At 47.2% G+C, this 15,518-nt stretch overlaps 1 protein-coding gene across 1 annotated transcript in view; it reads left to right on the top strand.

The window, feature by feature from the left end:
* Positions 1-10,549: 10,549 nt before the first annotated feature.
* The window catches only part of PACS2 (phosphofurin acidic cluster sorting protein 2), a 67,960-nt gene continuing 62,991 nt past the window's right edge, over positions 10,550-15,518 (top strand). Inside the window, exons 1-2 of the mRNA XM_009576117.1 lie at positions 10,550-10,595; positions 11,851-12,010. Coding sequence (XP_009574412.1) covers positions 10,550-10,595; positions 11,851-12,010 — 206 coding nt within the window. The remainder of the gene's footprint in view (positions 10,596-11,850; positions 12,011-15,518) is intronic.

Below are 15,518 nucleotides of genomic sequence, written 5' to 3'. Positions count from 1 at the left end.
GGGGTGCAGGGACTCTGTGAAGGCACCCCCCAACCCTAAAAAGGGAGGGGGTGCTGCTCTCTGCAGTAGGTCTGTGAGGGGGTCACCCTATGGCCCCCCATGCATTTGAGTGGACCCCCCACCCCCAAAGAACCTGGCTTGGGGGGGGTGTCGGTGGCAGGGTTTGGGGTGTCCAGCTCCTTCTCCCTCTGGGTTGCGTTCCCTGTGCCCCACCATCCCGCGTGGGGTGTCCTGTTAACGGGGCTTTTGCCTGCTAAACTCCCCACAGCAGTTCCCTCGGGGTGGGCATCAGTTTCTTTTCTGCTGTTTTTTCACCCGCTCCCAGTCTCGAATCTTTCCCCGCCTCTGGTGTGTGTGTATAAACACACGGATGCATCCCTGCCTGCGCTTTATTTAGCCCACATGGGAAGGATCCCTTTTAGTTTTTATAAAATTTGCGCTTTTCAAGTCTGGCTTTGACAGAACAGCTTTGAGGATTTAGACATGCTGAAGATAAATCTTTGAAGCGTTCCTCTTTCTCTTTTTATTTTTTTAATGGGGACGCAGCAAGTGGGCAAAAAGGGAACAGAGTCATCGGGCTGACCTCGCAGGAATGTAAAGCTTTGCAAGCTTTACAAACCCCCCAAATCCCTCTGTTGTCTGCGCCATCCAGATAGCAGGTTGGACTTGATGGCAGTGCCCCTGTCTTGCAGGGCTAGTGGCTTGCTCGTGGGACTAGTAACTATCTTAGCTTAAATACTACCCAGAGTCGTAGTGCTTTGACATCGTGGGCAGGAAGATAGCATGGGGTAGAAGAAAACCCGAGTCCTGCAATTGCAGATGATCTTGGTTTATAACAGCTTATCTGTGCTTACAGCGCCTTGGAGTATCTGTTGGGCAGCAAGTTTCTTCGCTTGTGTCTTGTTTAGCTGTTCTTCCCTGCAGCGGGAGGTCTTGGAAGGGGAATAGCACCAAGGGGAATGTGCCCCTCTTCAAGGAGTCCCTCTGCTGTGGAAGGAGTTGCCTGTATGGGAGGAGCTGGAGGAGCAGTTAGTTGGTGCACTTTTGATTTTTACATGGGATTCCAGTGCGGTTTTCATTGACCCTGGTGGTGTACAGAGGGCACAGAGACCCTCTTGTAACAGTGTTTTGAAAACTCTTCTCTCCGTTGCACCCTCGACTACAGGAAGGCCGTTGGGTTTCCATCTCATCCAACCTCATAACAATGCTTGTTAAACTGAAATAAAAAAAACAAATGTCTGTCGCTGTCAAGGACTTTTAGTTCTGCATTATCATTTATGCTGATACTTGCAGATCTGAAAACGAGCTCACAAAATAGCTTGCTTGTTTGCAAATCTGTAGATGACCAGAAAATGCAGCGTAAGGACACTGGCCCTGCCTTTATGTGGTAGGGTATGGGGGTGCATCTACACAGGACTTGGCATTTAGGGTGGGTCCTGGGTGCTTGAATTGCATTGGGTGGGTGGGCAGCAGATTGCAGGCAGCTGGTCGAGGTGCCTGGAGGAATCTGGGTGATGCAAAGGACGTGGGTATCTGGGCAGGTGGGGCAGAACTGGGGCTTGAGGGAGAAATTTTGGACTCACTGAAGCAAGCTGTGAAGCAGGGGCTGGTGGAAGTGCTCAGATGGCATGCCCAGGGGCCTGAGGCAAGGATGGGAGGACTGGGGCAATTGGGACCTTCTAGGAACGTAGCTTTTGTATGAGGGAGTTTGTGTGCAGAGATGGGTCCCTCTGGTTTCAGCCCTGTTGTTGCCATCACCTTTGCTTGCTGTTCCTGGGTGTCCTTTTCTCCTAGAGCCCGGGGGGGTAAGCTGACATCCAGCTGCCGCATCTGCCGCTGCTGACCGAATGAGCAGGTCTTTCCACAGCCCCACTGGACGTGGACTGCCCCATATGGGCTGGGCAAGCGTGCGAGGGCTGTGTACGGGGTGCAACGTATGGCAGGTCTGCAGTTGTAGCTGTGGGTGCCAAGTGGTTTTTGTTAATCAGATGAAGCCAGGAGCAGCTGAGGTTGCAGCGATGTTAGTCTGATTGCACGGTAAGGTGTGCGCTATGCTGCTTGTGCTGGGCAAACAGTGAATTCTGTAGCAGCAGCTGGGGTGCAGAGCCTGGACGCTCAGTTCTGCTGTTTTTAATCATTTAACATCGTGTCTTGTGATGCTACATTGGGTCCATGCTTTGCATTTCATTACAGGCTTTGCAGCAAACCTTTCTGTCAGAGAAGGCAGGAGTTTGAAAACCTTTAAGTTATACTATTGCCTCTGTATTTTAAGTTCATATTGTAATGATTTTTCCTGTGGCACAATGGCACTTAAGATTCTTTGCATTAAAGTGAGAGAGACTGGAATGAAAACTGTTCTGCAGGGGAAACAATATTCAAAATGAGCTCGTTCAAGCAGACATCTGTGAGAACATGAAAGGAGGATGTGGAGGAGAGTGGGCCTTGGTGTGTGGTCAAGTACTGTGGAACTGCCTTGGTCTCGTCTGAGATTTCCACCAGTTATAAGTTCCCCTCTGGGTTTCTGTCGACAGGACAGGCCTTCCTAGTTGAGAAGAGGCTTGAACTTGGCAGAAAGTCAGAGGATGCATGGAAGAGGGGCATGTGTTTGGGGAGGGAGTGTTGCTTCCTTCCCTTTTCTTTTTGGTACAATAAATCTTACCCCATTTCTAAAATGTTTCTCCTACAGTAAGCTGGAGCAGGAGGGGCTGGGTGGGAGCAGCGCCCGGAGTGGGCTGTGCCTGCATTGCCCTAAATTGTGTGGGTGGGTGTTGAGGTGGAGGGCCTCATGCGGATGTGGTGTATGCTTACCAGATGATGGCTGAGAACTGGACTGTGGGAGGAGGATTTCTAAAGCACTGCTCTTCAACGCACTCTTCTTTGGTGGGTGATTTACTGAAAGTCCATTCAGCTTAGGGGGTGGTGTCAGTAAAATCTGGAAGGCTGCCTTGGTGCCTCTGTAGAGTTTTCCTTGTGCAAAAAGGCTGTGTCTAAACTTAAGAAAGAATAATAGTGAAGAACCATAGCTGTTCTGCAATTGTGTGTTTTGAGTGAAACACAAGGTTAGGTGGTGGTTTGCATTTGTGCTGGTCTCCCTTTCTCTTCTGCCATTCGCAGAAATGATTTTCTGACTTCTTTCTTCAGCACATGTAGCTCTTGGGGGTTTTGATTAACCATAGTGCTTCTGAAATGCAAGTACTTTCTTTTAGCCATCCCAGAAATGTGACTCAAACTGTCTCACTATCTGGGCGTAACTGCTATATACCAGAAGGGAGAGATGCCTACCTTTTTCTGCCGTTTCTTTCTTCTGTGCATTGAAATATTTTCCTTTGCGGAAGCTTACATTACGTAAAGTTCTCCCTACCACCTCTAAAAACTGAGAGTGGTCTCCTTGCTGCATGACTGTGAGACAATCAAAACGTCTCCCTCTGTTTCCTCACACTGAAAAGTAAGAATTATTTGGAAGGGGGAGGGGTGTTGTTGGTTTTTTTTTTCTTTTTTTCTTTCCAATCTCTTGATGAAGCAGTGGGTGTGAATGGCAGGATGCAGTACCATCCTGTCTTGAAGGAGCCTCATGAGGAGACAGCAGCATGGGGAGGCTGTCTAGAGGAAGCGTGGTCTTGGGGGTAAAGCTTTGTTGGAAGGGGGTCTGCTGGAGCAAGAGAAGGTGAGGGTTGGTGCTCCCATTCAGAATAGGTTTTGTTTTAGGCTGCTGCCTTAATTGTCACTAACTTGAAAAAGTTCCTGCTAAGCTTTGAACTGTGAAGTCGAGTGGAGTGTATTGAGACCAAACTGCACGTGGAGCAGGTGTGACCTGGTGTCTCTTGGAGATACGAAGGAAGCTGTGGAGCAGAGCTGGGAAAAGATGATGCTGGAGATCCAAGGCTGTTTACTGGGCACTGCCTCAGCATTTCATGTGCCAGCTTGCCTGCTGGGTGAGGAAACATGAAGGGAATCCACGCACATCCCCTGGACTTGAACAGGAAGTTGCTGGTGCAGGGATGTTACTGCTCAGCGTGCTGTGGGGTGGCCTCGCAGCATGCAGACTTTCACACCAGCCCTGGTGCGGACATCCCCAGGGGCAATGGAAACTGATTGGGGTGAAGCTGTGGATTCACAGCAGCTGAGAGGATCCTAATGGTTTGCTCATGCCCCAGGCTATATGCTCCTCTCCCTGTGCCAGCTCCCATCTTCTGATCTGTCTCTCTGTTGGTTTCCTGTAGGTTAATGAGTTGCAGTGGTTTGCAGAAGGGTCTGCGAGCATGTAAAGGTAACAGCACGGACGTATGACCAGGAGGGACACAGTGAGGACTGCTGGGGCATGGAGCCACTCCAGCAAGCTGCATGTTTGCACCCCTACATAGCGTTAATTCCCTCTCCCAGCTGAGTGCTGAGGGGGTTGTGACCTGCGTGAAGTCCATGGCTGGCTGTTCCCCCGGGGGGTTTGCTGCAAATGCACTCTGAAGCGAGAGGTTTTGCCTCTTGGTATGAAGGATGCATACCTACACTGGGAATGGGAACTTCGCTTAGCCAGTGAGAGTGTGTTCTGGCCTGGCTCGAGCAATGGCAACTGTGTGCTGTATCAGCAGAGAAAGGTGGACAACTTTCTAGAGTAATGATTATGATCAGGTGATGCTACATAATTAAAAATGCTGATTAATTCAGGTAGGGAGAGATGTTAATTTAAATGTATCTTAACCTCCTGATCTATTGATATGCTAACATTTAGGAGAGAACTCTTGTTTGTTAGGATAACTGCTGGCACGTTCATTTGGAGCTGACTGTAGATTTTTGGTACATTTGGAACTAGGAAAATGTCTAATTACTCAGATGACTAGGTACGTTTCAGAAGCGCTTATTTGGAGGCTTTGTTTTGACTTTGTTTGAATAGCATGGAATGCCTAACATTTTACACCAAAGGAAATTGAATACAAATGAGCACACAGGATAGGCTTTTAAAAAAAATCGCTAAGGCGATATTGAATATTTGAGATGCATGAGGAAAAGCATCCACAACTGAGCAGTGGAGATGAAATGCTCGGGGTAAGGCGCAGTGGCCAAAACCAACCCCTTTATTCTTAGAACCAGGAGATCCTATTTCTCCTAGTCTTTATAGAAGAGATCAAGACCAAAATAACATTACTTCGGGCAAGATCAAGTGATCCCTTAGTGCTCCCCATGTAAATCCTATCACAGCAGTTACTAAGTTTGTCACTTCGTATGATACTAGTGAATGTAATTTGGACTATTGTATTCAGTGGAAAAAATTTTCTGTCTAGAGGCTGACTGGTTTGTTGGAGTCAAACTTCCAGTTAGACCTATTTTGAGTTGTCTTTTAGCTAACATAAGGTGAAGCTTATGCATGGCAAGAACAGTTCTGAAAAAGTCTTAAAATCTCAAAGTGGCTAGCAAAAGGTCTCTGGATGGGGCTGTGCATGGTTTTCGTCCGGACACTTTGCACATGCCCAGTGCAGAAGAGCGTTGGGAGTGGAAGGAAAGGGCTGCTCTTTCGAAGGGCCTCTTTCCTTGCCTTCCACCAAGTGAAGGTGTCCAAGGGACCTTCCCCTCGTGTTCCCTGGTCTGGCCCGTGCTCCTGCATCCCTGCGTGGCAGGAGGCGACCCTGCAGCTGCTTGTCCAGGAAATAAAAGCTCTGTCGAATGGAGCCGTTGATACTCCACCTTTCATCAGCTCTGAGCCTGCAGATGATTTCTGTGGCAAGCTTGTGGCTGTATCAAATTAGCTATGGAATGATTTGCATAATAGATTAATCAACCAGCAATAAAACATCCCTCTCTTCTGCCAAGAAAAGAAAAGCAACAACTCAGCTGTTACAAGAGGCCATTATGTTCCTTGCAACCCTTAATCTTTCTTTTTCCAAGAGCACTTCGTGTTTTGGCCTCGCGCAGGAAGCTGGCCTGCTCACTGGCTTTATTTGCGTCACATCTTGGCAGCTTTTTCTAATTCTTTTGGGCCAAATTTTGCCACTGTTATGGTGACCTTCTAGGGAGGGTATTTCCTATGGAATTGGTGGCCGGCTGCCAAACGACTCTGTATTGCCAGGTCCTCCATTAGCCTTCGCCTTTCCATTGACTTACTAAAGAGAGCGAAATTCCTCTGGGCCCCTTGTGCTTCTTCAGAACTGCCCCATTTCCCCAGGAAGTCGGGGAGCAGGAGGATGGGGGGAGCGGGGGGCCTCAGAGGGTGTGTAACTATGAGTGGGCAGGAACTGGTCACGGTCTTTTTTTTTTCCTGTGTTTCTACCTCTCTGTAAGCCAGCTATACGAATTTCCTAACCTGTATGGGCCTCCTGTGACTCCAGACATGACATCTGTGTGTCCTTGCTTGGTCGAAAAATGCCATCTCCTAAATAGTGCTGGGGGCGTTTTTAGTCTGAATGGATCCTAACGTGCAGATGATAAGAGGTTTAACTGCCTAATTGAATGTGATAGCGTGAAGCTCCTCTCATGGTGAGGTTTAATTGGATTATAGTTCTGTACAGTGATGTGGAGGCTAGCAGGGCATGCAGCCAGCTTCACAAGGAGAGAGTGGATCCTTGCTAATCACTCATTTGTTTAAAACAATGAATTGCCTAGAGAGTTCTGATGGGCATGCTGCAGCCGGTAGCCCTGAAGGAGGGATTCCTCAAAAACGAGGGTCGTTGATGGCTACTGCACATGCAGACCCTGTCCTTGGGTCAGTGCAACTGTAGCAGAAGGTCTCCAGATCTGCCTGGTGAGCCCGAGTCTGGGGAAAGGAGGAAGAGATGCGCTCCTTGTGTTTGGAAAAGTAGATGCATGGGCTCTCTCTTTGCAAGCCAGAGTCTGGAACCCATTTCCTCCTCTAGAACCACTTCAGCCTTGCCTGCTTTGCGGGGCAGTGTCACTTGTCACGAGCTATGCCTTACTTCTGAGGTGGCCTGCTTATTCCTCCTCATCTAGTGGCTGCAAGTTTGCAGGCCAGTCTGGCTTCAAGTGCAATTTCTTACAGCGCAGTAACTATTTTTGATCAGGAGCTCAAATGCCAGCGTTGGATCTTCCCTGCCCCAGTGGGAAAGCAATCTAATTTTTAAAATATGCAGCAAAAATAAAACTCAGAGCAGCTTGTATGCAGTGAAATTTGCTTGGTGGAGGCTCTCATGCATATAAACTAGAGCTGGGGTCTGCAAGCCAGAAAGTGTGCTGTTGCTTGCCTGGCCTGAGGTGGTGTGTGGTGGCTGCTGCACCTTTGCAGCCCCTGTGTTTTGGGTGCAGCTTCTGGAGGCTGTGTGCTTCATGGAAGTCGCTGTCTGCCTGAACTGCAGAGTGGCTCTTCTTGGGAGTTTTTACACTGAAAGCAAGAGTGTTTGGTTTACTGATATTTCAAAAGAGTTTGAAATCTGCGTAGTCGCTCAGATCTTATTTCAGAAGAGTTGTCAAGGAGAATAGCATTTGTTCTCCTGCAAGCAGGCAGATTAGCATAAAATACCAACTTTGATGTTGTGCGCAGTGTGCTCCTCATCCATAGACTCTGTGCTGGTTTGGAGAGTTAACTGTTTCTCTCTTAGACTTTTGAAGATGCTGGGAAATGTCCTCAAGGATGGCGTGTGCCATTTGGGCAGGGAACAGCACTGGGACACTGGGAGGTTTTGATCAATTCACACTGTTTCCTGCAGCAGCTCGTCTGAACTGCGTTAAGGTGAAATAGATACATGTGATCGCTTGCAGTTGCTGGGAGGTGGTAGTGTAGCCACCTTCTCTCCTGTGCTCTGAGATGTGTAGGACACCCCTCAAGCTGTAGTTTGGTCTAAAGATAAACCAACTTCCCTCTCCTGCTGGTTTTTGGGCAGTCAGGTGCTCTGGAGATTGTGGGAGGTAAGTGGAAGAGAGTAGGGAAGAGGGAACACTGCTGTTTAACCAAAACCTGCACAGTCTGCAGGTCTTCCTGGGCCTTAGGGAGATAGTTTCTTCTGTTCTAAAAAGGAAAAAAAAGGAAGAAAACTGGTGATCCAGGATGGATTTTTTAAGTGTATGTTGCTGGGGAGCGGTGGAGGTTTGAAGGTGTGAGGTAAAGGAGGGATGGATCAAGTGTTTGCCTGTGTGCTGGGTTAAGGGAAACATGTTTTCACCGCTCAGTAAAGTATTTTATTTTGCTGTTAAAAATCTTCTGCAGAAAGACACTGTCTCCTTCCATCAGATCCCTTTGCTCTGTTAAGCTTGACTGTTCAAAAATCCTTCCCTGCTCTTTTTATTTTTCTACAAAGCCACTGTAGTGTGAGGGCTTGGAGGTGCTCCTCGCTGCTGTTAAGTAAATGTCATGTGCCGGAGAGAGATTTCTAAAGGGATTTTCACCTCTGCAGGGAAACACATGGAGAGCTGCAAATGGAGACATGGGAAAACCACGGAGCTCATAATGTGGTTCTGGTCTGTGTTTCAAGGATTTCTAGTGCAGGGCTCATTAATGGCCAAAATGAGCTGCAGTTTGCACATACACTTGTCTGATATGTGTTCCCCAACAGGCACTAGGCCAGATCTAGATATAGAGCAGAGAATAACCCCCATCAAGAGATTCTTAGGAAGCCTTATCTATATATAGTCTATATAAGTCTGTATCCCCTTTCTGCTGAGAGGACAATCTCTGCCTGGGAAATGCGGTTAAAGCAGATACACCCCAGCTTCTGAGAACCAGGCAAAGGTCCACGAGTATCATGGCTGCTGCGTCCTGTGTGAGTGATCCCTAACGTGTCCTAGCTGCTGCTGCGGTCTATTGCGGTGGGGAATTCTCTGCCGAGGGCCCCAGCTGCACTACCCTGTGCTGTGACCGTGCTGTTGTGGCAAGCTGGTGACATGCTCTTGTGGCCAGCTAGGCTTATCCTCTGCGGAAGCATGCAGCAGCCACTGGCCAGAGGGAACAGCTGCGAAGGCTGGGGCACGTCATTCGTGCGGAGCTGATGGTGCCTGTGCCTGTGTCTGTTGGGTGCTTTCATTAAAGTGGTGAGATCGTAGCTTGGCAATGATTTGACATGAAACAGCTCTTGTAGGATTTTATGCCAGTGCAATTCCCTTTCTTGCTGCTACCAGGGTGTGCCATGAGAGGAACCTGCACAGACATACTGTTTATTCTGGAACGAGAAACAATTTGCAGTGCTCAGTCCACCTGCTTCATCCTAATGCAGCAGGGAAGGAAAAAAAAAAAGTCTAGCAGGTGGCTTAGATCAGAAGAGGGGACGCGGAGGGAGGTGGACAAGGCTGCCCTTTTGCAGTGTGGTCTCCTATTAATTTTTGTGGGGGTGCAGTTTCACAATTAGAATGTCTGAGGCCATTCCCAGCCAGCCTTCCTTTCCATATAGTATGTGACTTTTTCCAGCGGGTGCACCACCAGGTTTTGAGCTGTCCTGGCAGCTGCTGAGGGCCAGCCATGGAGGAGCACAGCCTTGTTTCTACTGCCTTGTTTCTACTGCAGACAGTTTGCTGCCCACCTAGCATTTTTGCAGTGCATCCTGAAAGTGAAGAAGTGAGAGTCTGGGGAGCTTTGTACCAGCTTGAAGTGTCAATCTGTGAATAGCTCGTGAGGTTCTGTTGGACCTACTGGAGGCATGGCTTCTCTTTGGATGCATTTGGCTCTGGGATTGTGGATCTAGGTCTTTCTTTTTAAAAGAGCAGCTTCTTTTCTACACTGGAGAGGCTGATTCCTTTCTCATGTCTTTTAAGGAACTGGTCTGTCAGTGTAACTCTTGACCCTGCTGAGGCTGGAAGCTTGACAAGACATGCTCTGCCTTTTCTAAGCCCATGAAAGTCATAGGGCTGTTGGAGGACATCTCCTTGCACAGGTTTTTACAAATATAGCAGGATCGTTTGAGGTCACTCAGTCTTGAGTTTCTTCAGGGAGAGCACACTTCAGCTGGAGGCTGTGCCAGAGCTAGATTTGACTGTCTCTGGAGGGGCTGTTCTGAAAATGGGTGTCTGTAAGATGGGGTCTAATCTCAAGACAATCCTGCAAACTTTCCAGCTCATCACATACACGTGCAGAGTCTTTATTTCACCTTGTCACGTGTGTGTCCTGATTTCACTGCTGCCTCAACCATGTGAACTCAGTGGTTTGTAACGGGGACAGGGACATTACCATTATCAGCAGAGCAATTGTAGTATCCATTTCCCGGCTGTGGGGAGCCAGCATCAGGGTCCCTATCTGTTTACTGTTCCATCTGTGCAGTGGGTAGTTGTGGGTGTAAGACATTAAGCATTTACCAGTCCTCTGCCTGTTATAGCAAAGCTGCAATAGCTCTCTCACTGAAGAGCTCCTCCTCAGATGTGCATAGAGCTGTGCATACTGTCCTGACACTCTCCAGGTAAGGTTATAGCTAGCTTTTACCAGCTCCTCTGAGGCCGACATGTCTTGTTACTCTTTGTAATCTACCCGCTTAGGCTGCTGCTTGCCAGCACCTTCTGCCTTGTGCCAGTGCAAGCATTTGAGAGTTCACATGGTAAAGCAGACTAGGGCAGGATTTGGGGGATAGAGGTGAGGAAGTGGATTGTGTTTCAGTTGGATCAGTTCTCTGCTGTGCTTTGCTGCATGATGGTCCAAGTGGTTGTGCAGGCAGAGTGCGGGGATGAGGATGAAGCAGGTAACCTATTTAATCTAGTGCTGCTGCTGGAAAGACATCAAGTGGAAGCAGTAAGTGGTTCTGCATGCTCCCAATCTATGCACCACATTTCTAATTTAGCGGAGCTTCTCTTTAGGCCGGGGAAATGACTTTTAATGACTGTGGGAGGAGAAGTCTAGCCCCTTGTTTAGAGGCTTGTTTTAGCTGTGTGCTAGAAACCCTGGGTGGTCCAAAGTCTTGTGTGTGTTCTCCAGCTTGGGGCTGCTGTTGTCAGAGCAGCAGAGTGGGTCAAGGGGAAGAGATGGTTGGGGTGGTCTTTCCTTCTTTTGGGCTCTAAGGGGAGGTCTCTGGTGGGAAGAAGGTTTTGGGAGCTAGGCTCTTTGCAAGGAGATTGTCAGACAGGCACTTTCTAACTTGAATAATTGGCAGTGTAACCAAAGCTACTGGAGATTGTTGGGGATGTAACTGAATCTTTCACACCGATTCTTATGCAAATTCAAACATGTGCTCCTGGTTTCTAATGGGACACCTACAAATACAACTGGCTCCATTCAGAACTCAGCATCTGTGCACTGGATCTTTAATTGCTAATGACTTCATAGTAGGAGTGTGACTTGCAGAGTTGCATCTGTAACAGTTTCTCAGTGCTGCTTTTACCTGTACACCTGAAGTTTCCCCATAGATTTTTACGTAAGCAACCTGTGGAAGTTCTGGCACGTGGTTTGGTGTGTTTGGTGCTGAAACTGTCCATTGCCATACTGCTCTGGTTCGGTATCAAAACGAGCTTGAACATTTCAATGCTGTTTTCTTTGCTGATGTGTTGGGACTCATTGAAGGTAAATTAAATGACCTTGAGTTCTGCAGAAAATAGTTTGGTGTATTTAACACTGAGTGCAAATAATCTTAAGTTTCTACCCAGTAAATCTATGACCATGAGTTGATGAGCACATTTGATAAGTATTACTTTGGGCTCCTGGGCGGGAGATTGGTGTCTGCAACCTCCTGGCATAGCTTCAAAATTAGGCTTGTTTTTTTCATAAATGTGCCACGTGGTAATGGAGTAGTTGGTCAAAACCATGTGGGCTTAATTTCTTTGAAATATAAACAGCCTAGAAATGTTTGTTTATGTACAAAATATCCAGCGAGTGACTGTAAGCATTTCCATGTTTCTACAAGAAATGAAGGTAATTATATAATAAGCAAAGATTCATATGGCTTAACTTGTCTCCCATCTGGCATTAGTTAAATTGGTGTTTTCGTCTGCATGACCTCTCGGGGTGGGGAGGGACGATGAAAACAGAAAACGTGGCTGAAAAAGACCTTCCTAGGTCATCTTCTCGCCCATGTGAAGGCTGGAGCAGCTCTACTGAACAACCCCTGACAGCTGCCTGGGGGAGCGACTATTCCCACTTTGCCATGGTCCATGTTACTGGGTAGGTATTGTAGGCATTTTAAAATGGTTGGTTTTAGTTGACCGAGGAGTTGCCTGTCCTGTATGCAGTCCTTCCCCAGTGTATAAATTTATATTCAGACTAAACAGATTAACTACAGCAGGAAGAGCTTCCTTCTTAAAAGAAAGCTATTGTTAGAGCATCACTTATTACAAATCTCTGGTACTTCTAATCCTGCTCTCCTCCCACGGCCCTTTCCACCCTTCCATCCGCCTGCTGATTTACAGTTTGCAGGGTCTGCAACTGTATGAAAATATACCTGCATGCTTTCTAACTGGTAGAAAGATGATATGCTGCTTTCCTGATCAAGTTGCACCCACTGTCTTAAAATGAAGGATTTGCAAGGAAAGCTGAGAAGTGCAAGAACTGGATCATACATATTTCATGTTGCTAGTGGCTTGCTAGGGGCTGCACTCCCTTTTATTTGCTTTTCTACCTCTTCCCTATGCTGCGCCTGAGAGCGTGCCAGAATTTAAGGTGCTCCGATTTCTCTTTCAGGTTGGTGGGATCTGTATCTTCTTTCTGCCAGGATTCTGCTTTATTTTGCTTAATAGAGTTGAAGACTGTTAATATAGGCTTTGTCCTTGCTTCACAAACTGCTGCTTCACAGACTTTTGAGCGTCTCCAGGTACTTGGATAAGCTTTGCCTGCTCTTGTTCAGTCCCAGTGAGGATCTGAGACAGCTGCTTGCAGATACCAAAGCAGATCAGAGGATTTTTTCCTCCCAACATGTAGCATTCAGCAGCTGAAGTGTAAAACTGCTCACTGAGACAAAACTGGTGGTTCTTTACACTTGGCCCATGGGGATGTGCTTGAGGACCAGAAGCCTGGCCAGTGCTTAGTTCAAGCAAGCGGGTAGAGCTTTTTCCAGGGAGAAGGGGTTTCAGTGGTGGATTTTCTCAGTTCAGTCAGCATGCTCCTGTTTTTCTGACGTGTAAATGGCAGGTTCCTGCTGGGTGTCCTTAAAAAAACATTCATAATAAGCTTTTGCTGTTCGTTCAATTGTTTCCTTGTTCCAGGATCTTAACCTAAACATACATGCAGCCTGGCAGAGCTGAGCGGCTCTGTTTATGTTCCTGCTGCACCTGCGATCAAGGCCAGCTTTCTGGTGCTGGTCCCTTGCCATGCACATGTTGAGTGCAAAGTGCTCAGCTCTTCTTGGTGCCTGCACAGATGCTGATGGTACTGCATTTTGAAGATTCATCTGCCTTGTCTGGGTTCAGATGCTTAGGTTTGTTTTGCAGCATTGCTCTCCTGAAGGTCTGAGTAGCCTGGTTCCTGGTGTTTCTGCCTTTGAACAGCGTTAGCATTCAGGAGGGTCTCTGGATGAAAAAACCTGTTGCACCCAGGTGCTCGAGTACATGCTCTGGTCCAGAGCTGGGCTGTGAGTAGTTTTAGCCCGACCTCACCAATGTCCCAGCCACGTGCTGCCTCCTGTGTTCTTGCGGTATTTACTTCTCCGGCTTCTCTCAGCGTTGCCGCGGGCCACTGCTGTGGTTTCGAGCTGTGAAAGCAATGCGTAGTGCTTGGCTTCCCAGCGGACTTGAAGTCAGTGCATGCTTTCCTGCAGAATGGATCACTGTAGAACTATCTGGTGAATATTGGTAAAGTCATACAGTTGTTCACAGGGCTTCTGGGGAGATGGGGAAAAGACGCTTTGTATCTTGCGTACCTTTTAGTGCCGTGTAAATGACTCTGGCAGTAAAGCAAGCAGCTGCACAGGAATCTTGCTTTGCTTTGCTCTGACTAGCAGCGTGCTGGATACTGGGCATGTGTTTGTGTGACGCTGCCACCACGGTGAGCTCTCACAGGTAGCTCTTGGTTTAGGATAACCATGAGATGATTTCTGCTGCTTTTCTTTGCTTCCACTAGGTTGTCGTATTTCTCTCTGGTGGTGGTCAGATTTGCTGATGGTTCATATTTTAGCTGGGAAAAATGCCCCTTGTTGGGATTCTGGTATGTCTGTGTACAATCAAAAATGTTGAGTGGGCTGGGAATAGCTTCCAGCAGAGTTGTATCAGTTTCTTGGAGCTCTTTTGTTCAGTAGAAATTCTTTTCTTTTCTCTCCCCCTTCCCATCCCCCTGACAGCCCACCTCTTTTCTACAAGGACATGCTGAGGTATAATTCACAATCGTGTGACTGAAGTGGACTATGCACAGCTGCAAATGCATTTTTAAATGATACTTCATTGTTAAAGCATCTCTCTGAACAGGTTTGCAGTTCCAGTAGCCAAGTGATCAGAATGCGGTAACAAAGAGGATTTTGTTGAAAACACTTGACTTTGATTTTTATCAAGCTCTGAGAATGTTTTGACCACTCACTACTTTTGTGTGCAGATAGGAAGTATCTGGAACAGGGTAGATCCACGGTGGGGAAATACTTTAGATGTGTTCCTGAGAAAAGGGTACGTAGTTGAGTTTTCCTTTGCTCTCCCTGCATTGTATTGCAGAAATCATATGACAGCTGGAGTATAATAAAGGACACATTAGACAAAAGTTTTATTGATGTTTGAAGTATCAGGAATATCCAGTCTTGCATGCTGCAGCTCTCCTCTACCTTCCCACTGAATGGAGAAATTTTGTAACTCTTTCCGCTTTGGATCCATCAGACTTGATGCTTTTGTGATTTCTTGCTTTTCATGGTGTGTAACAAACCCCAGCAACTGGAAGATGCAGGCATACCGTATTTTGTCACAGTCACTATGGCCCAGGGCTGCCAGGGTTTAGTATGGGGCTGACATACTAAAGAGCCAAAGTCTGTTTATAGGTAAGCTGAAACAGATTTATTGACAGCCAGGACATCACAGAAGGCTTGTGCCAGTTTAAAGGCAGATTTTGGTGTAGCTTAGTGTGAACAACTATCTAATCTCTGGAAATTCAACAGTTCATTTTGTCTCTTGAACAGTGAATTCAGGCTCCTTCTCTAGCTTTTGTTTCTCTGTTTTCTGTACTCTGCCAGCAGACTGCTGCTGCTCCTGCTGACAGTCTCCTGGGCTACCTTGGTTCCAAAATTATCACCAGATTTTCCAAGCTATCGCATGAGTAATTTTGGACTTTTCTCCTGTGAGTGAATGCACACTCTCCACCAGCCCTTGAAGAGGACCTGCTCTGAGTAGAAGCTAATCTGTGTTTGAGATGGTACATCTGCAAACAGAGGACCCTGCTGAGTATCAGTCACGGGGGGCCGTCTGTCTCTGCAGTGTTCTTGCTGATTCTGTCTGTGAAAACAGAGAAATGAGTTAGTAATTTGTAATTATATGAACATTTATGTGTGGTCAGAATTCTCATATATGTAACGCACGAAAATCTCTTAGTGAGCATGCACTCTCCTTGGCTCCAGTGTTTCCCTTCAGCCAATTTCAAGGTGCTTGCTGTGAGCTGACCTTTGCTTCACAGTGGTGGAAATGAAGGCTCAAAATAAACACCTGGAGAGTGGTAGCAAATCTACGCTGGCTCTCTGGAGAGCTTGGGCTCACCAGGATTGTGGGAG

This window comes from Fulmarus glacialis, unplaced genomic scaffold (assembly GCF_000690835.1).
Source record: "Fulmarus glacialis isolate BGI_N327 unplaced genomic scaffold, ASM69083v1 scaffold12494, whole genome shotgun sequence".
Lineage (NCBI taxonomy): Eukaryota > Metazoa > Chordata > Aves > Procellariiformes > Procellariidae > Fulmarus > Fulmarus glacialis.
This window is presented reverse-complemented; position numbering and strand designations above follow the sequence as displayed.